Genomic DNA, 27,969 nt, shown 5'->3' on the forward strand with positions numbered 1-27,969 from the left:
CCTTTTTATAAACCGTTTTGCCTCATTTGAATTAATTGTATAAATTCTAAAGGTTTTGAACAATCATCGTGGAAAAAATATTGGTACTGGCTTTAAAACTAACTAGTGCGAAAAGCGGTAGTCGGGTGTCCCGAATTTGAAATACTCTTTACTATCCTTCTGTATCTAAGCATGTGAGCAGTATGGAGTTAAGCCAATGAAGCAAGAAATTACACATTTGCGGCCAGAGCTTAACCATAATTGGTATTTGCTCTATTTGATCGAAAAATTCTAAGAATTACGGGAGTTATGGAAAATCCAATTGCAGAGGAGTGGAAGGAAATACACATTTTCTGCGCATTTATATAAGGCATCTGGTTCTAAAATTTTGAGTCTCTAGCTCTTATAGTCTCGGAGATCCAGGTGTTCATACGGACAGATGGACAGACAGGGCTAGATCGACTAGGCTTGTCATGCTGATCAAAAATATATACTCGTATGTACTTACTTTGTGGAGACTCCTTCTGCCTGTTACATTTTTCACATCCCGCAATTCTCTTGTACATTCCATGTGCAGAGTACAAACGACACACACATTTACAAGATATTCCAATTTTATAGACGCCGAGAAAAAGCTAAAAGTAATTTAATTTAATTACTTAATGTGTTCGCAGAGCTCATTAGGTTCTATTTAACATATTCCATGTTTAATAAAAAAACGATTTATCATAAAATGGTTCTGATATATGAAGCTATTTCGATTCAATTATATTTTGCATTTAGTTATTAATAGTTGTACATTTAGCAAACTTCCAAGTTCTTTGTTAAAAAACTATCATTTTCTAAGCAATTGTGTGCATAAATTAAAATATGTGTCAAGTGGAATAAATTATAAATAAATATACATATAAACATACCTAAATCTTGAAAACCCACTTCAAATGCTAAAGCATTTAAAAGAATAACTTCACACTTAGAAGTGAAAGGTTAAAAAAAAAACAAACATAATTTATTTGGCATAAGTGTGCAACAATTTATTGGTTTTTTGGGTCGGAAAGATTAAGCAATGTGCCTTCTAATCCATGGAACATAGGAAGCGACTCTCGTGTAAACCCCTGGAAAACCAGTTCGGGCACACTCATATCCAAAAGATACAATGCCCAACAAGTAAAATCGGTAAATGTGGCCATCCAGCTGTGAATAAAAAAGATATTTTACACAGTCATCGAAATGAAGAAAACAAGTCATTGTCATTTAAAAAAGTATGAATAAACAACTATCGAATTATGAAAATGAGAGCCAAAACTGATGCGTAAAATAAGCCGAATCGATGTGACGTCATTAATTAGCGCCACTGACGAAGACTGTTGCCTTGGGGATTCCAACCAACTAACGACCGACAATCGAGAGAACAGTGCAATGAAGTCGATGAATTCTCTCATACCAGTCAGATAACGAAACACAATGCTCGTGAATCATAATGCTCCGTAACTGACCTGCGGCATCATAAGCGGTCCACCGGAATCGCCCTGACAAGCATCGACGATTGAGTTACCGGCACAAATCAACTGCAAGAGGTAGCAAGAATGTTGTGTCTTTCAGTTGGCTACTTGTTCGGAACTCACTTACCTTGTCGCTGAATTCAACGAACCTGAAAACAGACCTGTAGTTCTGCTCGCAAACCTGACGACTCACAATCGGCACCTGGACATCTCGCAAGACATGTGACGTGGGGCCTTGATGCTTCACCGCGCCCCAGCCCGCAACAAAAGGATTCATGCCGACAAAGTCTTGGGTCAGAAAGCTACTGGTCTCTGGCAAACAAATCGGGCCAATGGTTGCTGTAAACAAATTATTACAGATCGCTGTGGTGCAGTGGCTCATCCATTCAACTATACCGGTATTTGGGGCCACTCCATTCAACTCAACGAGGGCTATATCATTGGCAATGGTGGACAGATCAAAGTTCTCATGAACAACAGTGCGGCGTATGCCAAACTCCACGCCATCGTCTGACCTGGCGAGATCATGCGCTCCCAAGCGCACCACTATCAATGAAGGATTGATGCAGTGGGCTGAGGTGGCAACGAACCGATTGCTGATCAAACTTCCAGCACACAGATATTTACGAGCATTGCGATTTAGCTCGTCCAAATATCCCAGGGCTGCGATCCAAGGATAGGCCCCTATGATGAAAGGATAGATTATCACAGGATCACAGTATAAGTTAAGTTACGATAAGATGAGATGCGAACTTATATAAAGAAATCATAATAATTGCTATACCATTTACTCATTTACTAAAAAGCTTACTCCTTTAGTCTCTCTCTCACTCTCTCTCTTCCTTCAATTACAAGTAGTAATATAGCTCTAGTTTTAGAGTTATCCCGGTGGACACAAATAATATAGTATGACAAGACCGACATTGTGAAACCTCTGAGATTTATGGTAAAGAAAGTTATGACAGGAAAATGTTTTGGTTTTTCAAAGATATTGCATATTGGAAATGTTGTTGTTATAACTGATGGCTGGTAATGATTGCATGAATGAATGCAAAATAGGTTAAAAGGATACAAGTGGATATGTAGTTGGGGGCTTTGTTCTAACAGTAGAATCGATTATCCGACTGTGAATTCAAGACCCTAAAGCTTGATATAATTTGTAAAACGAATATCGTCCTTAGGTATATTATGTCTATTCAAATAATTGAAAAAACTGTGTTGAATAAAACATTATTGGCGTTCGCTTACCGCGCCTGGCCTCCATGCCACCTACCACACGGTTTGTGGTGGCTGTGCTGGTTCCACAGCCCGCAGCTTTGACTCCCGGAGTTTGGGAGCTGCTGGGCAATGGAACAGATGGTCGAATAATGGTTCCTGGAGAGGTGGGCGGTGCAGGTTGAAATGTGACGGGGGCAGTTGTGGGTGGTGCTGGCTTAAAAACAACTGGAGCTGTGGTAGGTGGTACGGGCCGATAAACAGGAGGTGTCGGAATTGAAGCAGAAGGCACACTTGAGGCACCAAGAGCGGAGAACAGGAAATTTCCGCCTTGTCCGGCAGGCGTTGTTGGACGTGGGTTGAAGACGATTCCATTTGGTCTCATGTTACCAGCACAGCAAATCTGTAAACTAATTTTAAATACTCTGTCAACCCATTTAGAAATAGAGCGCTCACCCGAAAGCTGGAGCCATCGTACCCGCATATGGAATTTCCTAGAAATGTCTGAAAATCGATAGCAATGGGATTTATGGCAGTATGGCTGTAGTACTCCTCGATCAGATGGGGACAAGAAGCTAGGGATAGGCAGAAGCCGACGCGAGCACGAGAGTCAAAGCACGTCTGAGCTGGAAATATGAGCAGATAGCGAAATCCGTGATGACACAAGATGTGTGTATGTATGTGGATGTGTATGTTTGTGTAGCAACCCTACCCAAAATTTAGTGGTATCCCCACAATTGCCAATGGAATATATGAGTTTGCGAACTTTTATTGCTTTTTAATTATGTATATTTGCCAATTGTGCCCGCGATCTTCAATTCTGTGAATCGATAGAACTCTTTTACAAGGTCCTACTTCGTCGTCGTCGACGACGCCTGGTGGCATTGAGTGGCATGAAAACCATCATGTCCGAGCCCATTTGGACTGGTGCTGCCTCTGCCAGAGCAGTCGGTGGCATTATCGGAACAACTGCTGACATCATCTGGGAGTTTTGCTGCCTCGGATCGATGCAGGGGCAGTTTGGTAGCGGTCGCGCTCCACCGGGCAGGCAAACGAGCGGCTCTGGTGGGCACGGGGCCAGCGTCGGTGGCACTATTGTGGGCGCCGGAAAGGTAGGGACGTATGTTGGTACGGGGGGCGTGGGCGGCGTGGGCGGAGTCTGCGGAAAAGGCGGCGTCGGTTGGAATGTTGGTATCACTGAAGGCGAAGGTGTTAGTACTGTTCCAGGTGGCAACGTAATCACAGGAAAGTAACCTGGCGGGTAGGCTGGACACAGTCCCTTCATGCTTGCGAGATATGATAGAAATGGCCAAAATAATATTTTAAAGCAGAACTCATCCAGCAACATTTTGTAAACGTTGAGACGCAGGAATAAGGATCACCGCCTACAGGCAATCACCGACTTTTTATCCGATAACGATCCGTCCAGCTCGGCCAAATGTTAGCAAATGAGCAACCGGCACCACAAATTGGTTCAGTCCAACTGGGCCGTGGTAATATGTTATAATTTATTTAATTGCATAATTTAAGTGCTTCTGCATTTGTTTATTTTCAGTGAACGCAATTAAATGCGTGCTCATTTATCTCACTCTCAATGTTTGTTCAGGGCCGGTTCAGCCCAAAGCCGTACTAAACAATGTAAACATAAAATAGTGCTCTGCAAATCATAAACATGTTTTTATATGCACATAGGTTGATTGCATTTGTTAATGGCCTAAGGATAAAAAAAGATTGTTTTATAATTTTAAAATACAATGACGACTATTCGTTTGATTTCTGAATTTCTATAATTAATAGAGACGTTTAACTGACTGGAAAAATTACCGTTAAAATTGTCCCCATTGTTTAACAAGTGAGTTATAAGTTAGGTACAATAAAGGTCTTGCATTTACATACATATATATTAAGGTATTCCTGAATATATAATTTAATTTCCTGATAAACATAATTTGTCCAAAATTTAAATGAACGCATTAGCAGTCCGTGATTTAATTATAATATAATTTAATATACTTGTATAGTATATTATATTATTATATTTTATAATATAGTATATTTTAAAAGAAACCTCGAAATCAATTATTAAAATGCTTAATTAGATTGGTTATCTATGGAAATTTCAAAGTTATGCTGATGTGGACTATTCTTCATTTAGAAATAAGACGACATTACTAATTTAAATCCTTTATTTATGTGATTCCTCCGAAACTTTTGCCAATTATATTTGTTGTTCGATTTTATTCTGTTTATATCCTTAATACTGATATTACCAACATATGACCTATTAGCATGCCTTATGTAATTGGGATCTCTTTTTTTGGTTGCTATAGATTATTTTGTTAGTAGTATAAAGCTTTTAAATAAAGAATAAAAACATTCTTTGGAGTATTTTTATAACTAATATGACATAATAAAATGATATACATATTCTATCTCCTATAACAACGAAATCAGCTTGTTATCTCTCAAAGTTACTTTTAGATTTATAAGTTACCAGTCTTCCCTACCATGAAAGACTTTCCCATCATTATTCCACAATAATCATCACGTAGATGTATTTTGCGAGTTCTTTAATATTGCTACTATTCTTATAATTAGCTTTATCCCAGTTGATCAAATATAAATGTTTCTGAAGCCGTCTTCGTTTTTTTTGTCTTTTTTTTAAATAAATATCATAATGGTATACCTCCAAGATCTTGGCTATAACTAGATTATTAATAAAGCTCTACAGTGCCTATAGCATTCCACTTCTGAAGCATTGCGCAGTTGCAATAAAAATAAAAATAACCCTCCAATTTCAATTAGGTTTATTTTGAATAATTGTCAAGGGCCCAAGGCTACATATTGCGGGTGCTTTTAAATATTGCAGCAGGCATCAGATACGGATATGGGTTTACAAACATGCTACTTCACACTACAATTAACAGGCGCCTACAATGCAATAACAGCAACAACGAATTATGCCTAAATGCATTACAAGTATACTCGTATATGCTATATGTACATGGCGTAAAATAATTTCAAACAAATTAAAATAACTGGGCCAGTGACGCTTGTCATCCGATTAAATTGAAACTGTAGAAAAAACATTTGGACTTATGTCCATGATGGGCAATAATCGACTTATGTTGGCAATACAATATTTAAATGAATGACAAGTGCGATTTAATAGAAATAATTTAATAACACCAAATATATGCATACGATTGTGGGAGATAATTAAACTTTCAGGAACGGTACACACAATTCAATTTTAAGCGTAACATATTTTTAAAGCCCGTGATGTACTATTAATTAAAATGTTGAACGTTCATCAAACTCAAGACTTCAACAAGAATGGAATGGCACACTCTTCAAAACTTAACTTTTAAAAACTTATTCCCACTTCAATAATTGTTAAATTTAACTTGGTTATATATAATAATCCCAACATTATACATACATATATTACCTAAGTATATACTTGTATGTATACGAGTATGAGAATCTTTTCATGTCGATCTACCATACAGAGTTGAGCTAGCAGAGCATTAATGGGGATTACCTTTATGACTATAAACAATTTTGGTTTACAATTCCAAGAACTAGCAAAAATCATTGTATACTTAATAAATGATACTAGCTACCCAAATAAATGTGAACGTTTTTGTTAATGAATTTCAAATATAGTATACATATAAACAAATGATTTCCTTATTCTTAAAGTGCACATACACGAATATTGAAAAAAACATTCCTTGATTATTAAGGCTCAACGTTCTAGAACTACAGACTTTATTAATGCAATTTTTATTTTAACAAGAGACAGTATCTAACAGCATAAAACAAATTTATCTTACTGAGACGTAAAGCCTGCTAAATCAACAATAAAAAAAGATAAATATTGAAGTGTAAGTGTGAATTAGCAATCGTGCCTTTGTGTCCCCATGTCAAGTTCCATCCATGATAAGTCAGCTCCATTAAAAATATAGGTTCTAAACTACACTGCACAAATACATGCATACATACATATGTATGTAAGCATAGACACAAACCCGCGACAAAATCGAACAATTGAAAATATTTATATATGTATTAAAACATACTGGTGTCGTATCTCGTCCGATTCTTATGCAGGGTGTACCCGGTAATTAATTGAATCATATATATGGTAAACATAATATATTTTCTCATACCCTTTACCCAAATAGATTAAATAGTAGTCTAGTTTAGCGCAGATGTGTGTAACATATTGAAGAAGGTGTGACAGCCCTCCAAGGACTGCAGCTCTTGATGAATGTACTTATATTCTTGATCAATGTGACAAGACAGGTCAATATACAACCATATCCACCTCACAAAACCTCCACATTTTTTGCTGTTTTTTCCACGCCCAATTTTTTGAACTGTTTATCCAAATTTAACTTGATTTGATTTTAACTGTTGTTGTTGTTACTGCTTTACCACAACTCTGTACTGCACACATACGCACACACATAGACACTCATGTACATAAGTGCGTGCTATGGAAGTTTATAATTTTAAATTTTTCTTTTTTACACGATTTTGATATAACACGGTTTGAAAATTACAAATGGCTTATATGTCATTTCTTTAGAGATAAAGAACCAATCACCTATTTTTGCGGTTGTTTCTGGAACCAATCTACCGTGCAAAAACAGAATAAGGTGTATATATTTATTTATTTTTGAAAGATTTAATTCAAAAATACTGGTATTATTTTTTTGTGGAAGTCGGTACAGGCCTGTGACACTCTAGCATTCCATTCTGCGAACTGTATTCGATTACTTGTATTTTTGTACGAGTATGTATGTATAATATTTATTGAAATACATATGACATCGAAACTATTAATAGACTCCCCAGGGAATTGAAAGCGAACACACTTACAAGTGGAAATTCCGGCAGTACATACAAGTAGAACCAAATATAAAACACTCCGATTACACCATATCATTTTAGCAAGCCCTAATCAAAGCAACAACTGATGGACTGTTGGACTGCTGGAGCACTGATTCGTCTAAACGAATCGTTCAAAACAAACAGTAAAATGTTAACGGCGCAGTGGCAGTGCTCTTGAAAGCCATGAACCGTGTGGGCGATAATGATACGATGTTCATTTAATTTAGTCAATTTTCAAATTAGTTTCAAACACAAAAAAAAAATAATAATGAATGAATAATAATATGAAGATTTAACTGAACTGAACCCGGTCGGGTGATCGCTTGAACTTGAAAAATAGGTAACTAAAATCCCCGAAATGCTAGTTATTTTCAAGGTTACATGTGAGTGTGCGAGAAATCCACATTATGAACCTATATGCTACTGATAAAGAGACAACACCATTTAGGTTTAGTATGCGCTTAATTGATATCCGTTTATTGTCACCGCTTGGTGATCTTAAGCTTTAGCAAGGCTCATGGTTAAGTGTTACACTGAGAAACGAAACATATATAGAAATTCCTCTAAATCTAAATGCCGACTACCTCGATTACGTGTACATAAAATATATACGAAATTCATAATTATTTAAATAAATACGTATGTATATAGATGCGGGTGTGTGTAATATACACAGCCTAGTGTGAATTTGTGTAAGTCAACTCGACCGGAGTCTGTCCAGCTCATTCCCTATGCTTGCAATCCAGAAAAAGCTGTGCCTGCGACTGGAGAGATAGACAAATATTAATATAAATAATATATTATATATACTATGTTGAAGCGAAAACATACCTGTACAAATCTGAAGATTTCCAATAGCATCTCGTTCGAGGTCTTGCAATTGCCTTGCTGTTCAAAGAAGGCGCTTGAGCCTGCTACTCCAGCACTACCACCTCCTCCAACGCCCACTGACCGCTTGCCCCAATCGGGTGAGAATGTCAGCTGCAAGTTCACGTTTTTAATCTTAAAGCTAAGCACTAAGAGTAGATATCTTATGTAACTTACTTGACATTCGACACAAGCGAGCAGGAAAATGAGGACAGCAGCGACCAGTACTTCACTTTTGGGACTCATTCTGTTTCTGTGTGACTTGGACTACCAGGAACGCCTTTTTATACTGAAAGAGCCTGCAATACCCTTCCATCTATGCAGTTCAACTAATTAATTGTGCACTTGTAAGGACTCTCTGCGTCAATCAATTTATACTTACATATATAGTACACATATGAATGTATGTTGAACGCTATATTTACGTCCTTTACTAACGCAATTGAAAATCACTATTCAGTAATTAATTTCCCACGTTCAGGCTTTCAGTTCTAAGACCGTTCTAGACATATCCATCTGTTAGTATGTTTGCATGAACCCAAATATCTCAGAGAGTACGAGAGACAGTTACATACTTGTACAGTCCTCAAACATACAACTCTCGTAACTCTTAGAATTTCCACTTTTGCAACAGGTTTTTGAAATTAGTTACTAAAGAAAGTTACCTCAGCAGTAGTGGTTGCGATTCAAATAAAAACAAGAAAGGAACGCTAAAGTCGAGCGAGCTCACCTCTTAATACCCTGTACTCACTCTCACAAAAAAGGAAAAAATTATTTTAAAAATTAATTTTAAAAAATTAACTTAATTAATTTAATTAAACATATTTAATAAATACATACATAAGTGGAGACATTTGTTTAGGTTCAGTTTTAACAACAGATAATCACTAACGGGATATAATTACCAATTTTGAATTCAAAATTCTAAGATTTACAGGAGTTATGGAAAATCACTAATAGCATGGGAGTGGGGGTGTATCAGAATAAAAAAACAACCTTGACCTGCCTAGGGCTTAGGGGACCCTGGATACCAAGTTTGGTAATTCTAGCTCTTGTACCTTTTGAGATCCTTGCGCTCATACAGACGGACGGCCGGACATGGCTATAGCGACTCGTCTTGTCATACTGATCAATAATATACAAATATACTATTTCTGGGAGTCTGCCACGTCTCATTCTGTGTGTTACATACATTCGCACAAAACTAGTATACCCTTTTACTTTTTGGCTAGAGGGTATAACAAACAGACATACACATATAATATGTACATACATCGATTTATATATAATTGCATTATTATTATTTAAGTTGTAAATTAAACAAATTTAAGGGCTTTTCTGTCTGAGTCGTGCACTCCCCCATTAGATTCCCCTGATATTATTTTTTTCTCAATCGACGCACTATGGGGCCTTAGGCCGAAACAAAAATAATATGAGTAAAGGCAATGAAAAAAGTCAGGAGGTTCCACTGTGCGACGCTGAGCGGACTGAGATTTTCTATTGAGGCTCATGGTGGCATAAAATGAATGCATCAAGCAAATAATTAAAACTCCTGGCAATTGATTAGCCGTATATTAAAGACACAATTTTTTGGATGTATCGTTTTTATAACTGCTACCAACGTGCTTTTAAAATGTCAAAATACCGATATACATATCTGTAAAAAGAAAACGTACTCAAATATACATACCTTCTCTTCTCTTAATACACTTACATGCATACATATACTTGTAGATATATACTGCATGAACCATCTTGTTTCTTATTAAAAATAATTTCTTACTTTTTTTGCATTTGCACAACAAAAATGCTAGTGTCGCGCAAGTCCCCTCTTGGCCAATATAAATATAATTTAGTTAAGTAAATCATTTGCTAGGGGAGTTGCAATTGAAGCGGACAGACAGCTCCCACTTGTATTGAATTCGAAAAGGTTATATTCAAGTATTTTTATTATTGAATTATTAGAATTTCGCATATATTTATATTAAATATAATTAAATAATTTGTTAAACTAAACAGTGTGGAGTTAAACAAGAGTACAATTCAGAACATCATATGTTGATACATAAATGTGTATAAGTAGCTTTGATTTTAAAAACAATATATATTATTTTGCTTGTGTGTATAAATGTATAAAAACGTAGGATTACAAATATTATTGTTTTGTGCGTTTCACTTTCATCGATCGACTCGCTTTAAGGTTGTATATTACAAAAGCTGGCATATTGCAAAGAGGCACTCACTTGTCAAACACATACCATTAACAAAATCAGCTCTGCTAAACATTGATTATACGCAAGCATTAATATGCACGTATGTATTACACGTAGTACATTAGTAGTAAATAACAATACAATTTACAATAACACATTACTTTTGGCTTAATCAAAACAAACGATCGTTCCATCGAGTTCTTGAGTCAATTATTAATTCAATAAATGGATTTCGCAAAAGTCCAATCATAAAAACATTTGCCCTTAATTGGTGTTGTTAATTAACAAATAAAATTACAAAAATATATGTATAAATATGTATGTATATATGTATATACGTGTATGTAAGCATGTATTTATGAGTGTATAGCGAATGTGTATTATGTATGTAAAAAGCAATTGTATATGTATCGGATGCATTACATAAGCACATAAGTGTGTCGGGACACACAAGGACATACATTCCCAATTTATTGACACACTTTCCATTTAGTTATTCGATTCGGCCGGCGATTTATCCACACGCCACTGGGTAAGTAAAAAATGCACTTCGTTTGGGTTGTTTGGTTTCTAGTTTCGGATTAAAAATCTTAGCTCAGTCGACGCGCTGGTAGTTTTGAGTTGGCGTTACATTCATTTCGTTATTGTTGTGGTTATTATTGCATTGCATTATGTTGTGTTGTGTTCTGTGACAGCAGTTGAGTCTTCGTTTTCGTCTCCATCATCACTGGTTCCACATTAAAAAAATATTACTGAGAGACTCACAACTACTTAAGCGAAGTGAACTTGAACTGGCAGGCAGTTTTTGTATTTATAAACAGTAGCTTGCCGCCGCTTACTACATCATGCAGCACTTCTTTTTCCCCTTTTTCTTGTAGCCCTCTTCGATGTAGGGACGTTCGGCAATTTGAAATTTACGCACAATGCGCACCAGTTCATGAAAAGCCTGATCTACATTTACGCGCAACTTGGCACTGCACTCTATGTAGGGTATCATTAGGCTTCTACTCATGTTTTGTGCAGCCTCAAGCGAGACCTGTCGCTGATGCTCCAAATCACACTTGTTTCCCACCATTAGCATAGGGAACTCATCACGATCCTTTACCCGCAGGATCTGACGTTGAAACTTTGGTATCTCATCGAAGCTGGAATGATCGTTGAGTGAGAAGACGAGCAGAAAACCTTCGCCCGAGCGCATGTATTGCTCGCGCATGGCGCTGAACTCTTCCTGGCCGGCAGTATCCAGAACTGCAATTGCAAGTGGTCAGCATTTAAAAAGTTTGAGTACAATTACCACTTACTGTCCAACTTGGCTGGCACATCGTCTATGACACATTGTTTCGTGTATGAGTCCTCAATGGTGGGATCGTAGTCTGTAACAAAGTAGCTCTGAAATATAGATAAAGGAAAACAATTTCTATGTTAATTCAAAATGATAATTTCAGGTCAAAACAAGGCCGCATTTTGCAAAACGCTTACAAACACTCAAGGCTGGCGTGCGATGAAAATAAAATCATATGCAAATAAAAAGGCGTGCCTATCTACACACATACATACATATTATACATCTAGTCGTTCACATAATATAAACAAACGAATGTATTTCATTAAAATTGTTTGTGCACAATGACGCCACTTTTATCTCTTGACGGTACAACTGCACAATTATTATTTTTATCATTTAGATGAGCATCTTAGCACATAAAACAAATCTCTATGTTTGAGTAAATATTTGTACAATTGTATGTATGTATGTATGTATGTATGTGTATATACACACAACTTTTAGAGATGGAGATGACGCAAATAACTATAAATAAATGGCGACAGCTAATGGGCGCACTGGCGGCTAGATAGTCATTGGGACGGACAGTGTTCAGTTTAAGAATGCGGAGGCGTTGATCATGACCATGCCAGAAAGCAGAGCTGACCTTAAACTCTAACTGAGGCACACCCAAAATCTTCTGTTCCCCAGCGACAAAATTCTTTACTAAGGTATTTTTAAGGTGCGTACGCTTGCTTTTTAGGAAGACGCCTATTAGGAGATTTGCGTGGGTGTTCACTTCGCAGATGGTCAACTGACTTTTCTCTGGCAATTACGCGTATGGCGATGATCTCTCTACGAAAAAATGTAGCGCACGCATTTCCAAACTAATCAACTTGCTTTCGCCAAAACACAGTCCAGCCCACTTGTTACGTCGCGCCTCCCCCTTGCACCCATCAACACAACGCTCGACGTCTAGCCATCTTCTAATCCGCGCTCACCTGTATAAATTGTATGGTAATAGCAGACTTTCCAACTCCACCACCACCAACTACGACCAATTTATATGTTTGCATCTGCGGCGGTCGCGACATTTTTATATCCGCTAAATAAACGTAAAAATAATCTACCCGAACAGCTACAACTAGTGGTGGACTCTGGCAAGCGAGTGGCTAAAAATGACCAGAAAATATTCAATACAATCGATGCACAAGTTGCACCCAATTTAATCGATACAAAATGAATCAGTGGCGACATCTATGGTTACGTAGCAACGTCTTTTGCATATTTGAAAACCTTTGGAACTTGTTTTGCTGGTAATGGATGTGAATAAGTTTAATATTAATGCTTGAAAAAACAATTAGTAAATGATTCAGCCTTAAAAAATAATATTAAAATTATAGGTGTGTAATTAATTTCAGTGTTCTTCAGTGGCAGTGCATAGTCGAGCTAATAAACTGGTGAGCTGCAGCAACGAATTAGTACCCTCGACAATTTTCATGTGTGTAATACCAATCTCCTTTATGAAGTTCAACTTCAACTGCTCATCAATGGTTAGGCGCTTGCATACACGGAATATGTTGCCAATAATGTCCTCTGGGGCATAGCCCAAGCGCCAAAGCTTTGCCAAAATTTTGTACGCCTTGTGAATGTCGTTGGCAGCACAATGTTGTAGCATGTCCTGAATAAGCATGGGATGCGGTTCATCGCACACCTTAAATACGTTTTCATTATTTATGCTACCAAAGCCCTGAGCGGTTGCTTGCAGATTGTTGAGTGCCTGACGCATATCGCCCTGGGCTGTAAACACAATCGCCTCAAGCCCTTCCTCATCATAAGTCAGCTTCTCCAGCTGGCACACCTCAATGAGCTTGGCCAGTATCTGAGCATCAGAAAGCTTTGTGAAGCGCAACATTGCACACCGACTCTGAATGGGCTCGATAATCTTCTCGCTTGTATTGCAGGCGAGCGCGAAACGGGTCGTGTTGCTGTAAATTTCCATTGTTCTTCGCAGTGCTTGCTGTGCGCCGTCCGTCATACTATCTGCCTCATCCAAAATTACAATCTTATGTCGACCCTTGGGCAACGTAACTTTCTGTTGGGCAAACATTTTAATTTTATTCCGCACCACGTCAATGCCACGTTCATTTGAAGCATTAAGCTCCAACACTGCTTCCTTGTAGCTATCTCCAAGAAGGATGCGCGCCAGGCATTGAATAGTCGTCGTTTTACCCACACCTGGCGGACCCTGTAAGTGCAGAAGGAATTTGAATGAGTCACAAATCATTGTATATTAAAATATGTATATGTATACCGCAATTATAATATTGGGCGCATTTCCTTGGGTAGCAAAGATAGAGAGACGCGCCACTGTGTCTGCATTGCCAACAATCTCTTCGAACTTGATGGGACGATATTTCTCAATCCTGTTGCGGAAAAATACTATCCTCATTATCTTCAGAAAGAAGCCGTAGAACACACTTACCATGGCAAATTGCTGCGCTTCTTGAGCTCATCGTTTGTAATTTCACATTCCTCCGGCATATTTGTAATATTAAAACAACTAGCGTGCTGAAAGCGCGGGATCAAATGAACAGCTGATGTTAGTCAGTGAATATTGCAGTATTGTTGGTATTTTTTCTATCGTTAAGTATTTTTATGAAATGTAGAAGTGGTCACATCGCCAATTCATCATCGATGTAGAAAAAGTAAAGTGAATATGGCGAGTTTTGGGGGCCAGCAAGAAAATTATTCAAATAATCCAGCAGGTATGCATTTAATATTGGAAACCACTGAACAATTAATAAACAAAGTATGTGCGCGATCAATATAAAATGGGAAACCCTAGGAAATAATATGTTTTAAAAAGCGACAAAATTGCTGGTCGAGTGCGCAGCGAAGACAGCAGTGGAGGCGAAAATCGACAAAAGCACTCACACTCAAAGCGAACGACGTGAAAAGAAGAAGCCCGAAAGTTTGCTTCATATGGGTGAAATTTGCTCCCGTGTGTTCTGTGTGCATGTTTTTGCCGTTCCCCAAAACGACAACAGGAGTTTGGGTTTAAAAATAAGTTTTTCTTCAAAGTTCCAGTGAGGGCAAGCAACGCAGCTGCAAATGCAGCTGCATTTGTTTGTGGCAGCAAGTTGTTTCTGTGTGTGTCTATGTGTTTGTGTGTATGCGTGTTTGTGTCATCCGCCAAACGCAAGGCAATGCCAATTGATTTTCCTTCAACAGCCTAGAGTCGCACAGCCGCTGTACTGTTTTGGTTCTCTCACATTCTTGTTCTTATTTTTTTTATTCTTGGGGAGTGGAGTACGTATCCACTTTAGTGTGCCAACTGCTCGATAAAAATATTGTTGGGATAATCGAATGAACATAAACAAGCCTTTCATCTAGTGAAATAAAAACACAAGCAGCACTCTGTTTACAATGCCCTGCATTTTTATTTACTTTCAGTGGAAAGCACATCTAAGAGAGCCGAAAGTCGAGAGGGAAGCGCCGAGAGAAAAGGTAAAACGTCAATTTAGTTATCACTTGTTACATAAAGTTTGCATAGACAACGGCGACGATTGCACATATCCCCTAATCTCTGAACACATCTACAATCTTTCGCCAAAGTAGACATAAACGGGCATATGCAGACCCACGCACTTCGCATAGCCGCACCTGCAACAAGAACAGCAACAACAATGTTTGTAACTAACTGCAGCGGAGGCAACGAGATGCCGGTCACCGGCGCCACCATGCACTGGTTTGCACAGGTGGGCGTCGGCGAAGATGACTCGAACCTTCAAGGTAGTTCACATTCCGTCCGTTGCGGCACTCCCTCCTGCTACCTATGCTTGTTCCTCCCATGCATGATCACGATGCTTTCGCGTTGGTGCCATTATTACTAAAGCTAAAACTGATATGACACCCAAACCAAACCAGCAGCCCCCTTATCTAGAACAAACGCACACGCATTTGTACATATGTGCGGGTCTATAAATATTCATGATTGCGACCTTCACCGCCAACACCAATATTTCTTTTATCAAAGTAATACGCATCTTTTTTTAGGCCAATCAAAAATTTCCAGCACCTGCAAAATCCCTGGAATTAATTTTAATTTATGTGAGGCATTGTTTTTGTGATACTAATTTGTTTGATTCCCGCTGTACGAACTAAAAATTAAGATATAATCAAATTACCACAAGAATGTGGTAATACTTGCAATTAAACAAGTCTTTCCAAAATTTCTATCCAAACCTTATGAAAATCACATTTGATCAATTTTAATTATGTGCATGTTTGTAAAATAATACAAGTTAGGAAATAGTCATTTTTAAATCCTTAAAAGTGCTGAAATGTATGCACCAAACCATAAAAGACTGTTAAAACATATTCCTAATATTTAATTAAATCGCCAAAGCTTGGTCTAATTAGAAAAGGAGTTATCCTATTCGAATTATACGAAACGTGTCTGCTAGATTAAAAAAGATTTTAAAAAGTACCAGCAGTTTTGCTATACCAAGCTATATATATATATATATATCTATTTGTGTGTATATACTTTATATGAAAAGGTGCAATCGAAGTACTATTGGAAGCATATTTGAAACAGGACCAAAACTTTTAGCTATTTCCCAACATATGTATGTTTATATATCCATCGAAACAGGGCTCGTTTTATTCTGACTTATAACTTTGCATCCTATTGCTCGTTGCACACATTTTGAGGTGCCGTAGTTTTTGTAAATAAGATCTTTTGTGAATTCTAATTAGCACGATCGACAATTCGTACATTTTACTTCGTGCGCAATGCCATTTTTGTTAATTACCCGAATGCGAACTAAATACACACATACATATGTATGTTTAAGATTACGTCATAAAATTCCAAAAACAATCAGAATATTTTCCTCGATTATGGACTTTGAAGTCACCATCAAACCGCCACCATCGCCCATTTAGTTTGCGATTACAATAATTTTGGCGTGTAATTATTTATGTTTTTAGGCATAGTCGCTTGAAGTATAGCAATCTTTACGTTGGCAATTCTTGCTCCGGGGCCCAATGTCATATTAATAAATTGTTTGCTCGCATTTTCTTTTGCTGATTTGCAAATGTGAAAACGGTTATGTAGTGGGTCATATGCGGGTGTATGCGCGTGTGTGTGTGTACTTCTATGTACGAGCTATTGTTGTCAATTGACCCACATAGCCGGCGTATATACATAGCTGCGACGTCACCGGTGACGTCAGCGCTCAACGTTTGTAAAAGTTTAAAGAGACCGGCAAACGTTTATTGATTTTTTGCTACAGGTAGATGGATAAAAGCTGGAGGAGGGCAGGCACAACAACGATTAAGTGCAAACAAATTCGTTGTTATTTAATTGCTAATTTCTTGTAAGAAAAGAATACGAAACGCTTTTAGGTGTGACCGACCGTTTCCCTTCCATTAGTGGCTTGCCAAGGTCATGCGTATCTTGGATGGTAGCAATTAGAGAAGGGCACAAATGGCTCGAGCATTCCAATTGGAATTGTACTTGGTATTTGGAGCCACCCTCAATGTTGAGGCTCGCTTTCACATATATATTTACGCTCGTTTTAACAACTTTCTTTTGCCATTTGCAGCGTCTAAAGACCGAGAAGAGAAACTTAAATATGCGCGCGACCGACAGAATGAGGAGAGACAAAGAAAAATCGAGGAGCTGAGAGCTCAGGCCGAAGCAGCGCAAAGGTATCGCGAACAAAAGGAAGAGGAGCGCCGTCGACGTATTGAGGAAATACGCGTACGCGACACAGAGAAACGTCATCAGGTAGAGGAGCGCAAGAAGGCCATCATCGAGGCCGAGAAGGAGCGACGAGAATACATACTGAAAAAGAATCAGGTATGGATTTTTCTCTCCGATTAGATCTCAGATATTTTTCTTACTTCTCGCCTATTTTGCCTAGGAACGTGAATCGCGAATAGAGGTAAAAAAACGAGATAGAAACTCAATCGGTTTTGCTTTCGGCTCATCGACCCCCCGTTTATTGGATGTACCAGCGGACTATGGCTTGGTATCGCCTAGCACTTTTTGGGGTCAACGACGGTGAATAAAAATAACATACACACATACAAATATCCAAATGCAGTGCTTATCTAAGACTATCTACCATTCTTACAGATCAACATCGATATCGAATGTGGCAGGCGCCTCACTCTCACGTCGAAGTTCTGAGCGGGAACTTGCCGACAGTGGTGTTAAGAAGCGTGCATCGTCATCCACCGACAGAAACGATGGTAAGCGCCCCCCTCACTGTTTAGTCAATCAATACAAATCACAAGCATACACGCATTACTCACTTGCCACAAGATCCACCCAAATACACAGAATCCTAATGTTTTATTTTGCAGTTATTGTTATATTGAAAATATATATATAATTTAAGAACGTCTGGTTTTAGTTCTTTTTTACTCGCTAGTTATGATTAAAATGTGCTGTACCTCTGTACCTTTTCAATTGCATAGTAGTAAATGTTTCTCTGCCTCCCATATAAAACCCAATTAGTGCCTAAAAATCAATACGTTCTGAGAAGTTTCATATATATATATAAAAAAGATAAATATTTGTTTTAAATATGCAGAGAGTACAATCGTGTATTTTTATATGTCAAAAATGCAATAGATCCTGAAACATAAAACCACAAAATCACAACATAATTGGTACAGCCCAATTATTTTATCTTAAATTGAAACAGAGCTTTATTCAATTTGAATTTTTCTTTTAAACTTTTACAAATTCCAACATATTTATATTATTTTTACAATTCACATACACAGTAGTAAATACAATTATACAGATTTCAATCTCAAATACACACTCAGTCACTTTTCCCAGCAAGTTCTCCTTTTTTCTTCATCTCTCTCTCTCTCTCTCTCGCTGTATATGTACAATAGAATACACTCGTAAATATTTGCATGCTAACCACAAGAAACAACACAAGAAACAATTCAGCAAGAGTTAGTCTGCCAATGCGTTAATACTATTCAAAATTCACTCTGTACAAAATGCCCACAACACAGATCACCGCCGTAAGTCTTCGTCCATGTATGAGGTATTCAATTGGGGCTACTCGAACGATGAGCCGCCCAAGCGTTTCTCGCTCTCCATAGCTGGAAGTGAGATAAACATTGACGGGCCGCCAATGGCGTCACATGTGCCGAGTATGAACACCCAAGCGATTACCACAAGTGCGCACAGACAATATACAACAACTACCACAACAACTACTGCAATCCACAACAATAATAACTCAAGTCGTAAGGGTGAGGGTTCTCTTCTGTCTATCTCTCTAATTCTGTATACTTTGCCTAGACAACAATTTTTAAAGGCTGCGCTCGTTTTTTGTTAACCCTAATACCAACTATCTTTGCTAACCCCGTCGCCCCGGCATGCCCGCTCGTTTGTAAAAGCATGATGTACCATATTCGTATATGTTTATTTATCCAAAATATTCCGCCCTAACACCCTACTTGTAATTTATAACCCCTTTAATCTGCGCAGTATGCCAATAAATCGGAGCCCTCGTTTTATTCCCTACTGGGCCATTCGGTACCTTAGATTTCCCCGCATTGCGCAGATGCAATGGCAAATCCTTAGCATGGTTGTTGCTTTTGTTTTAGCCATTGGTTTCATTTTATTCTTTTTCGATCTTAAGCTTAAGATTTTTGAGTTACGAGCGTGAGGCACGCGCGCGCTCTCTCCAAAAGCAAAAATTACACTTCTCTCAAAGATGAATTATTGAACGAAAACCAAAACCAAAAAAAAACCATTACAGAAGATTTCGTTGACACACCAAACATCATGTTCCGAAGCGTTTACCGCAGGAAAACGGACCTCATGCCGACAATACCCAGCCCCCGAGACGGGCACTATGGTTCTCGCAGCTCACTGAGCACAACGCCCAGAACCCCAGGTAAGCGTTCCACAGCTGAAGCGATTTACCTAACTGCCGAACTGTCGAATTCATCTTGCTTTCAATTTGCGCTACACGGAAATAATCATGTTCATCTAGCCGACGATTTTGTCATCATTATTACACACCATCATCATCATAATCATCAGTAGGTGTCGAACCCGTAAGGCATCGTGAGGACGGCAATTATTTCCCATATGACTCTTGATTTACCGTCTACTTTCTCAAAAATCTTCTTGTTCACAAAGTTGCTTATGCAATTCCAAGCCTATTTAATTAAATTTTTCGCATTATAGGAAAGTTCTGATACAATAAGTGGGACAGTTAATGGGGGCATTTGGGGGACTAATTGGACAGGGCAGGCCAAAATAGATCGATGAATATCAAAACACAAACACACACTATTGAGCACATCTAAGACTGGGTTGTCCGATCCCTGGCTTAGATTAAGAACAAGCACGCCCACCTACACTTATTACACCCTATAACCGACTACTTTTGTCGGCTGCACTTTCTCTGCACACATTCATTTTGCAGCGACCTTTGTGTCCCATTTTGTGCCGTCTTTTGTAAGTGTTTAAAGCCTCCAAAGGAACTAAACGATCACTTCTACCTACCTACCTATCTACCACCTTTAAAAAAACTCCAAATACAAACTCCAATACAACAAGAACTTGCCAAATTGATTTTGATTCATGCCTGAACCACTACTTTCAACTTTTCATATATGTAACACCAACACCAACAAAATCAACTAACGGCGAACACAGGACGCGCCTATTCGATGAATCGTCTGGATCAGCTGGCTCAGCCAATACGTCGGAATGGTGAGCACGTGCGCGCTATTATGGAGCGGGAGCGTCGCGAACGCGAACTGGAAATGCTTGACGAGACCGCCTCTTTAGGTGGTGGGCGACGTAGCGCAAATCGGGGCAAGCGTGCGGGCAGTGCCGGCGGTATCAGCAGCGATGGCAGCGCCAGTGCCACTGGCATTATGTCGCGCAGCATGACTCACTTGGCCGGCGGCGGCGCTGGACAAAGGGATCGCGGAAAGTACTCGCTGGGCGGTGGAATTTCGAGCAGCTTCCGTCCGCTGGGCAACGGGCAACGTGACTCGAGTAAGAGCATGACACAGATAAGCAGCCATTCGTGCCATTCATGGTCGAGCACGCCCAACAACAATTACAACACGCCACCCAATCCACAACGCCACTCCAATCTTGGCTTGCAAACTGCCGCAACTAAAAAATATCTTCAATCATCATTTGCTTCATCCGCATCCTCCAAAGCGATTAGGCGAGGCCAGCAGCATTATGCAACTTCTACTAACCCCTACTGTTATTTCGATCCAAACTCATTGTTGCTCATGAACTCTTCTAGTTTGTTAGTCAACGCAGGTGTGTGAGAACAATATAAACAACAACAACAACAACAATCACTACTCACAACAAACACACAAAATTAATACACAATACACACATATACACACGCATTTGTAATACTTGCATATTCGCTCCTTTATTGGCCTTTGCTGTAATCGGTCCACCTAAGCCTAACCTCAGCACCTCATTAGTGAAAAAAGGTTCCACTCATTGGTGTAGACGAAAAATAGCGACATATGCACACTTTTATTGGCTAATCAGAACACAGAACACACTCGTACACACCCAAAAAACACACACACCTAATTATTTTAATCGGGAAGGCATACTATATGATAATTGTAATAATAAAGTATATATCTGGCCTAAAGGGACCCACACACGTAAATAGTACCGTAAGATCTTCCAGTAGTGGTGAGGATCACACAAACTCGAGATCTAATTGTACAGCCATGTATATTTAAAAGTACCTAGATAAATGTTGCATCTCATCATTCATCTTGGATGTAGGACTGACTATCATCAATTTTATAGTTTGGAATTGGCTCATTTTTTCTTTCTTGATTCTTATTTAATTATACGTTTTTGAATACATTGACACACTTTAATTGGTTATGGGCTTGTAGGTCCCCTCAGATCACTCACACCCGCACACAAAGAATAACGCACTGCTCTTGGTTAAGAGCAAACACATATGTTTATTTGGTTTCCTATCATTTTAGCGTTGGTTGGATGTTTTTCATTTTGCTAACTGATTGAGTTTTATGTTGGTATCTTTATGTTTTTTCTTTATGTCCAATTGTCTTTAACTGAAATTTCTGGTGACGGTGTCATACATATATCTTGCCTTATCACTATTTCCCCAAAGACAACACCGTATTGAAATCCGTATTTAGAATGGTACTCACATGCCCATCTCGACATAATACACCACATGTATTTAGCCTTGTGTCTAATATTCTACTCTATTCCATCGCCTAGGCTCCAGATCTGGCAACGTCACACCTGGCGGCCACCTGAATAACTCAAGGCCCGGGAGCGCTATGTCTAACTCCACAACGATGTCGTCGTCGGGCTATGTAAACAGGCGGCCAACGACAGCGCCTCGGAAACCGCGGCCAGCTAGTATTGCTGGCACTGGAATGTCCTTAGAAGGTAAAGAAAGACTAATCATCGAAAATTATGACTTAATTAGCACTTACCTCCCTCATTTCTGCGCAGAAATAAATAAACTTAAGAAGGAACAGAGGCCTCCAATGAAAACGACAGCGGCTTCTCCAACTTCGTCCACAGCACAAACGACTCCGAAACGAACAGCGAACCCAATGTCGACATCGCTGATCGTTACCTCAAGTTCTTCGAGGCTAAGCAGTGCTGAGAAAAAGACCCCGTCTAAGCGAGTTAGTATACTAAGTGAGTTTTATGTTCCTCAACACTACAATCGTCTTCTTGTTACTTGCAGGAACCTGTGGCGCCCAAGCCCGCATCTGCCCCCAAGGCTTTGCCGAGTCGAACCACAAGCTCGGAGCGCATAAGTAGACCTGGCAGGGAAACTAGAACCAAGGATACCTCTGCGGCAATGACTAAATCGATGATTGTGACTAACACAGTAACGGCTGCCGCTGAACAAAACGATACTGCCGTAGCAAAGGAACCCAATGTGAAGGAAGAAGAAAAGACAAACGCCCCGGCAGCAGCAACTCCAGCTGCGGCAGCTGTGGAACCAGCGCAAAGCAAGGCAGAAAAAGAGGCGCTCAACTCTGTTAAGACAGAGGAGGTGGCAGCTCCACAAGAGATCGTAGCAACGCAGCCGCAGACCGTGTCCGCTGAGGCAGCTCAAGCTCAAGCAGTTGACCCACACACTATGGAGGAAAAAGTAGATGTGGGCAATGAGAAGGAGGCCTTCCAGCAACCGCAACAAAAGCTACCAGAGCAGCAGGCTAGTGCTAACTCTGAAAAGAAATCGTCCCGCAATGGAAGCAAGGAAAATTCTGAGGTCCGCGAGCTAACGCCTCCCGCAGCAAATGCCGAAGGTAACGATCTAATGACTGCATCGATGATCGCCAAAAAGATTACGACTGAGGAGGAGGCGAAAGCCGCACTTGCCGAACGACGACGTTTGGCCCGAGAGGAAGCCGAACGTCAAGCTGAACTCGAGCGCCAACGCATCGAAGCCGAGCGTCTGGCTGAGATTAAACGACAGGAAGAAGAAGCCGAACGTCAACGCCAATTTGAGGAAGAAGCCACCCGCTTAGCTGAGGAACAGCGACGTGGGGAAGAAGAACGATTGCGTAAGGCAATCGAGGTAAGGCTCGCACTGTTTCCACTGCTGTAAGCAATCAAATAATCACTTGTTCGGCCCTCTAGGAAGCGAAAGCGCGTGAGGAAGAAGAGCAGCGTAAACGCGCAGATGAAGAACGCCAGCGCATAGAGCGCGAGGAGGCTGAGAAAAAGGCTAAAGAGGATGCCGAAAAACAGCGCGTCGAAGTTGCCGAGCGTCTCAAGCGCGAAGAGAAAGAGCGCGAGGAACGACGCAAGCGCGTCGAGGCTATCATGTCACGCACACGCAAAGGTGGAGCTGCTGCTGGCGCAAACACCGGCAACACACCAAGCTCTACGCCTGCTAAGGTATGTGGAAAAATATAAACATTTATTCTTGGATCTATTCGAGAGTTGGTATTGTTATCATCTTCCACATTTTTCCTATAACCTTATTTTCTGGAATTAATGTCCATTGTTGATCTCTTTTGATGAATTTCAAGAATTAACAATTTTAAGAGCCAATTTTAAATATCAACATATAATAAATCGCAAAATACAGGTTCTCAACAAGGATTACAACCGTTTTAATAAAGTATTATAAGAAAAAGCCTAAACAGTCAAATCTAATCAAATTACATTAATATCTAATAACGCTTGAATGGATGAGAAATAGAAAAAAATAATATTCATTTTCGCTTTTTCCTTTCTATAAAATTTCAAAATTGTCAGAAAAGACGAGATAGTCTCATAGTTTTAAGCCAATTGTGTTCAAATTTGGCACAAAGGTTTCTGAAGAAAGATCTATACCGGCCGGATCAGACTACTATTATCCTATATAGGACGATCGGCTTGTTAAGGAATAAGTTTCTTATTTAAATTTATCTGAACAAAATCTAACACTATATATGTGGTGGTGTAATAAAATATTACAACGTACTATAATCGTGCTTGGACTACCTCAAACATTTTTATCACACGGATGTAATAAAAACAATCGGAATTTAAAAACACACAAAAAGTTTCTTATTTTTAAATTAATTAATTGTTTAAATTAAAATTAAAACCGGAGTAGTTTAGGCCTTCTACTATGTACCGCTCCTTCGAGTGTAACGGAAAATAATAAAATATTATTTGCACTTTGTTACGTTTTTGCAGTCTTCTTCAATTTCTTGTACTTTGGTTGGAAGACAACTGACTATTTTTTTAGATTTCATAACTTATCCTTACTCTCTAAAACATTCATTACAGGAATCCAACGCCACGGCTCAGGCATCACCTCCTGCTCCTAAAGATAATGAAGCCAGCAGTGAAAGTGTCAGCAACAGTAGCAGCAGCAGCAACTCAACCGGCTCGCCTGGCAGCAATCCACCACCCACAGAACAAACTCCAGTCATGCCTGGGGAAGTCACTTTATCTAACGAGTCCCAGAACACACAGGCAACATATGAACAGTCGGTGCTGGACAAAGAGAACTCGCTGATAAATAGTTTTTCTAGCATGATCATTGATCAGAATGCAAAAAACTTACAGCAGTTTGAGGTGACTAACGGAAAGCTGCTTGTTGACTTCAATACCAGCTCGAACACAACAACAGCAGCGGTGGCCAATGGTAATGGCCATATCGAGAATGTGAACAATAAAAAGTAAGTAAGTCATTAAATGTGAGTGTTTATCTGACTGATTGTCTTCTGACTTCTCTATTTTTAAAATCAGTGACATCAACATACTGCAAGACGTTGTGACTCCGGCCGCCACTCAGCTGATTGATCTGAGTATTGAATCACAAGATCTGCACAACAATCCACTAAACATAAACAATAATAACAGCTTGCTGACGAACACAACGGCAACTACCACGCTAGTCACTGCTGATAGTCACGAGAATAAAGGTACGTAACGTCACATTCACATCAATCCATCATTGACAATTTATTCAACTACTGATAATACTTTTTTCTTCAGATATATCGTTGCTGTGAATTTAGAGCTGAAAGCTAAAACTGAAGCTAAAGCTGATGTGCAGGAACTTTGATTGTTTTTTAAACTGATATAGCTAAATGTGTGGAGTATTTATTATTAGGCTGAAAGTGTGCGCGAAAAATTATGGTTACTATATACTAAAAGAAAACACAGGAAAACGAAAAGCTTATACATATACTAAACTATATATAAACGCATCTATTCGTATATAATGTGAGAAATGGCTGGCGAGTAATGCAAAGGGCAAGTTCCGGGAAGAAAATTAAACAAACCTGCATGTAATTAGTTAAAAACTAAGGCGAAACTTTTTTGAACTGTTCCTTCTGCAGCCGTAAAGTGAAAAAGAAAAACCAAGAAAGAGCCTAAGCTAAGATCTAAGGAAAAAAAAAAAACGATGAGCGCGGAAGCTAGTTATAGATAGGAAGACGGGGAGATGAATGCAAAGCAATTCGATATCAAAGAACGTTTCAAATGCTTAAAGTTGTGAAGCAAATATAAACAATTCAATTCGATTTGACTCGATTAAAATTAATTATGCTATAATTGCTTAAAACTATTATAAAGTGCATGTTTACATTGAGTATAACTTGAGCAGACGCGATCTGTATCTAACATATATAATTGAAAATTATATAGAGTAGTTAAAAAAGAATATGAAAAAAGAAACCCTAGAACATACATACGAACATAATTAAGCTTCAGCGGATTTCTAATGAGCTGTTGAGCTGTGCCAGACGACATGGAACATTGCATATGCACAAAACTGCGCTGAGTTGCAAACATATTTAAATATATAGATATAGTATGTATAAATGTGCAGTTTTAAGGTACGATTGTCCGCGTCTTCAGTACCGCCAACCATTTCAATAAATTTCACCACTCCACAGCCTCACTGCTAGAGGGGCGCGAAAAGTCAAGCCAGTCAGTCAGCCAGCCAACCAGCCAAGGCATATAAAAGAATATAATTTCGGCTGCAAGTAGCCTGCCACGCCTTTTTTGCTATAATCTTTAGTTCTGCCCACATACATACATATATGCACTGTTGTTTAGTAAGTTAAGTTTACGATGAGCAAACCATCGTACGGTATTATTTATTTTAAAAAAAAATCAACAAAAAATCAATTGAAATTATTTGCTAATACTGTTGTATGTCCAATTGACGGTAGTAGTCGTAGTCTAAATGTAATCATGTAATTTGTCGAGAAAGTCCCTCGATATGCACATTCATAGTGTTTATTGCTGTGCGTGAGAAGTGGTTTATATATCTCCATAAAGGATACATACCTGCACATACCTACACACACACATATATATACTTGCATACATAGGTGTAATGGGGAGACGAAAATCTGATTATGTCATTTTTATTATAGTAGTTCTTTCTGTATATTCATTATTTTGCGTCAATATTTTGGTATCAGAATTTTTATATACATTTATATTTGTAATTTATATACATACATATTTATCCATGTGCAAAATAAATTATGATTATTTTTTTAAATTTTTTAGCAAATTATTTAGCATGCACTGCAGCAAAATTGTAAAATATATTACAAAGACATAAAAAAGACAGCAACAACAAACCATGCAATACATACATATTTACACATCCACTTGTACTTGAGCGCCAGGGCCTTAACGTGCATGATTTGTTCGCAAAAAAGCATGAAACCCGTTAATAGAATAATACAAGATCGCAATATGTGCAACATATAAGCTAGTTAAATAATATTCTAAACGCTATCCTATGTTAAACTTAACGGCGGTATAATCAAAATCTAAATAATTAAAAGAGAGCCACACACAAATAAGTGAAATGTTTAATAACCACAATGTAACTGGAATGTCTGAGATCCGTACTAATGATAAACAATTCGAGAACAATTAAGAAATTTGTGCAGTATGTACTATGTATATTAATATAATTATATATAACACACACGCGTAACACACCACAAAGTAAAACAAAGCAATTCCCTTTTACACACACAGGCATACAACAAAAATATATTTATTAAAAAATAATAAACACAACAGTGGATTACTAATAAAATTCTTTACTTATCTTTAAACAAAATTACATACACAACATACATACTTATGTGAATAATAAAATGTAACTAATTCTCAAGGCAGATTTGAAAAACATTGTTTCATTGTCACTCATCCAGCTACTGCATAAGGAGAATTTTAAATGAACCACTCATTTAGCTTATGCGAGCATTTCAAAAGAATTTATTTCTTAACCACAATGAACTCAATTTTTTTTATGCTAATGCTATTGGTGTATCTATGTATTCCTGTTTATTTCCAAACCCTTTTATAAATTAAACAAGCAATTCGTCTTAATTCATCTTTTCTAAATTTTGAGTGTCTTCATAATATAATATTTTAATGATTTCGTTGGCTTCTATATACATATGATATTCAGTACATTATTTTTTTCAATTCAAAAGC

General features: G+C 38.5%; 5 protein-coding genes across 14 annotated transcripts; 1 reads left to right on the forward strand and 4 right to left on the reverse strand.

Moving 5' to 3' along the window:
- Positions 1-1,031: 1,031 nt before the first annotated feature.
- On the reverse strand, positions 1,032-3,981 carry LOC115628431 (serine proteinase stubble). The gene is made up of 7 exons (XM_030524519.1): positions 3,552-3,981; positions 3,153-3,322; positions 2,730-3,099; positions 1,878-2,165; positions 1,609-1,820; positions 1,476-1,547; positions 1,032-1,173 (listed from the first exon to the last, which is right to left on the reverse strand). Exons 1-7 carry the CDS (start codon positions 3,979-3,981, stop codon positions 1,039-1,041), a joined length of 1,677 nt encoding a protein of 558 aa, XP_030380379.1. The 3' UTR covers positions 1,032-1,038.
- Positions 3,982-8,041: 4,060 nt separating this feature from the next.
- Positions 8,042-8,711, reverse strand: LOC115628373 (adipokinetic hormone). Its single transcript, XM_030524451.1, has 3 exons — positions 8,643-8,711; positions 8,430-8,579; positions 8,042-8,362 (listed from the first exon to the last, which is right to left on the reverse strand). The coding sequence occupies exons 1-3, from the start codon at positions 8,709-8,711 to the stop codon at positions 8,321-8,323; spliced, it is 261 nt and encodes an 86-aa protein (XP_030380311.1). The 3' UTR covers positions 8,042-8,320.
- A 1,731-nt stretch (positions 8,712-10,442) lies between these two features.
- On the reverse strand, positions 10,443-13,099 carry LOC115628230 (ras-like protein 2). The gene is made up of 3 exons (XM_030524233.1): positions 12,944-13,099; positions 11,980-12,067; positions 10,443-11,926 (listed from the first exon to the last, which is right to left on the reverse strand). The coding sequence occupies exons 1-3, from the start codon at positions 13,034-13,036 to the stop codon at positions 11,517-11,519; spliced, it is 591 nt and encodes a 196-aa protein (XP_030380093.1). The 5' UTR covers positions 13,037-13,099; the 3' UTR covers positions 10,443-11,516.
- A 229-nt stretch (positions 13,100-13,328) lies between these two features.
- On the reverse strand, positions 13,329-14,512 carry LOC115628229 (replication factor C subunit 2). Its single transcript, XM_030524232.1, has 3 exons — positions 14,428-14,512; positions 14,257-14,368; positions 13,329-14,190 (listed from the first exon to the last, which is right to left on the reverse strand). The coding sequence occupies exons 1-3, from the start codon at positions 14,484-14,486 to the stop codon at positions 13,360-13,362; spliced, it is 1,002 nt and encodes a 333-aa protein (XP_030380092.1). The 5' UTR covers positions 14,487-14,512; the 3' UTR covers positions 13,329-13,359.
- A 131-nt stretch (positions 14,513-14,643) lies between these two features.
- On the forward strand, positions 14,644-27,647 carry LOC115628442 (ensconsin). Of its 10 annotated transcripts, none has more exons than XM_030524551.1 (16): positions 14,644-14,710; positions 15,399-15,452; positions 15,564-15,737; positions 17,558-17,814; positions 17,879-18,018; positions 18,094-18,209; positions 18,993-19,235; positions 19,748-19,885; positions 20,656-21,282; positions 22,249-22,422; positions 22,489-22,667; positions 22,730-23,572; positions 23,635-23,895; positions 24,778-25,172; positions 25,243-25,418; positions 25,492-27,647. In XM_030524551.1, the coding sequence occupies exons 1-16, from the start codon at positions 14,662-14,664 to the stop codon at positions 25,506-25,508; spliced, it is 3,843 nt and encodes a 1,280-aa protein (XP_030380411.1). In that variant the 5' UTR covers positions 14,644-14,661; the 3' UTR covers positions 25,509-27,647. The 10 variants fall into 10 exon arrangements, with proteins under 10 accessions (XP_030380411.1, XP_030380412.1, XP_030380415.1 ...); XM_030524552.1 differs by having other exon boundaries at positions 20,656-21,003; XM_030524555.1 differs by lacking the exon at positions 20,656-21,282.
- Positions 27,648-27,969: the final 322 nt, after the last annotated feature.

Source organism: Scaptodrosophila lebanonensis, unplaced genomic scaffold (assembly GCF_003285725.1).
Source record: "Scaptodrosophila lebanonensis strain 11010-0011.00,11010-0021.00 unplaced genomic scaffold, SlebRS2 tig00000113-arrow-arrow-pilon, whole genome shotgun sequence".
Classification (NCBI taxonomy): domain Eukaryota; kingdom Metazoa; phylum Arthropoda; class Insecta; order Diptera; family Drosophilidae; genus Scaptodrosophila; species Scaptodrosophila lebanonensis.

Coding starts and splice junctions, on each gene's coding strand:
- LOC115628431 (XM_030524519.1), bottom strand. CDS start 3,981: ATGAAGGGACTGTGTCCAGCCTACCCGCCAGGTTACTTTCCTGTGATT. Junction 3,323..3,551: donor GCGTCGTCGACGACGACGAA/GTAGGACCTTGT, acceptor TCATATTTCCAG/CTCAGACGTGCTTTGACTCT. Junction 3,100..3,152: donor ACGATGGCTCCAGCTTTCGG/GTGAGCGCTCTA, acceptor ATTAGTTTACAG/ATTTGCTGTGCTGGTAACAT.
- LOC115628373 (XM_030524451.1), bottom strand. CDS start 8,711: ATGAGTCCCAAAAGTGAAGTACTGGTCGCTGCTGTCCTCATTTTCCTG. Junction 8,580..8,642: donor TCGCTTGTGTCGAATGTCAA/GTAAGTTACATA, acceptor GTGAACTTGCAG/CTGACATTCTCACCCGATTG. Junction 8,363..8,429: donor AAATCTTCAGATTTGTACAG/GTATGTTTTCGC, acceptor CTATCTCTCCAG/TCGCAGGCACAGCTTTTTCT.
- LOC115628230 (XM_030524233.1), bottom strand. CDS start 13,036: ATGTCGCGACCGCCGCAGATGCAAACATATAAATTGGTCGTAGTTGGT. Junction 12,068..12,943: donor TTACCATACAATTTATACAG/GTGAGCGCGGAT, acceptor TCTATATTTCAG/AGCTACTTTGTTACAGACTA. Junction 11,927..11,979: donor TGTGCCAGCCAAGTTGGACA/GTAAGTGGTAAT, acceptor TTGCAATTGCAG/TTCTGGATACTGCCGGCCAG.
- LOC115628229 (XM_030524232.1), bottom strand. CDS start 14,486: ATGCCGGAGGAATGTGAAATTACAAACGATGAGCTCAAGAAGCGCAGC. Junction 14,369..14,427: donor AAGCGCAGCAATTTGCCATG/GTAAGTGTGTTC, acceptor TTTCCGCAACAG/GATTGAGAAATATCGTCCCA. Junction 14,191..14,256: donor CGCCCAATATTATAATTGCG/GTATACATATAC, acceptor CTGCACTTACAG/GGTCCGCCAGGTGTGGGTAA.
- LOC115628442 (XM_030524551.1), top strand. CDS start 14,662: ATGGCGAGTTTTGGGGGCCAGCAAGAAAATTATTCAAATAATCCAGCA. Junction 19,236..19,747: donor TAATAACTCAAGTCGTAAGG/GTGAGGGTTCTC, acceptor AAACCATTACAG/AAGATTTCGTTGACACACCA. Junction 19,886..20,655: donor CACAACGCCCAGAACCCCAG/GTAAGCGTTCCA, acceptor CGGCGAACACAG/GACGCGCCTATTCGATGAAT.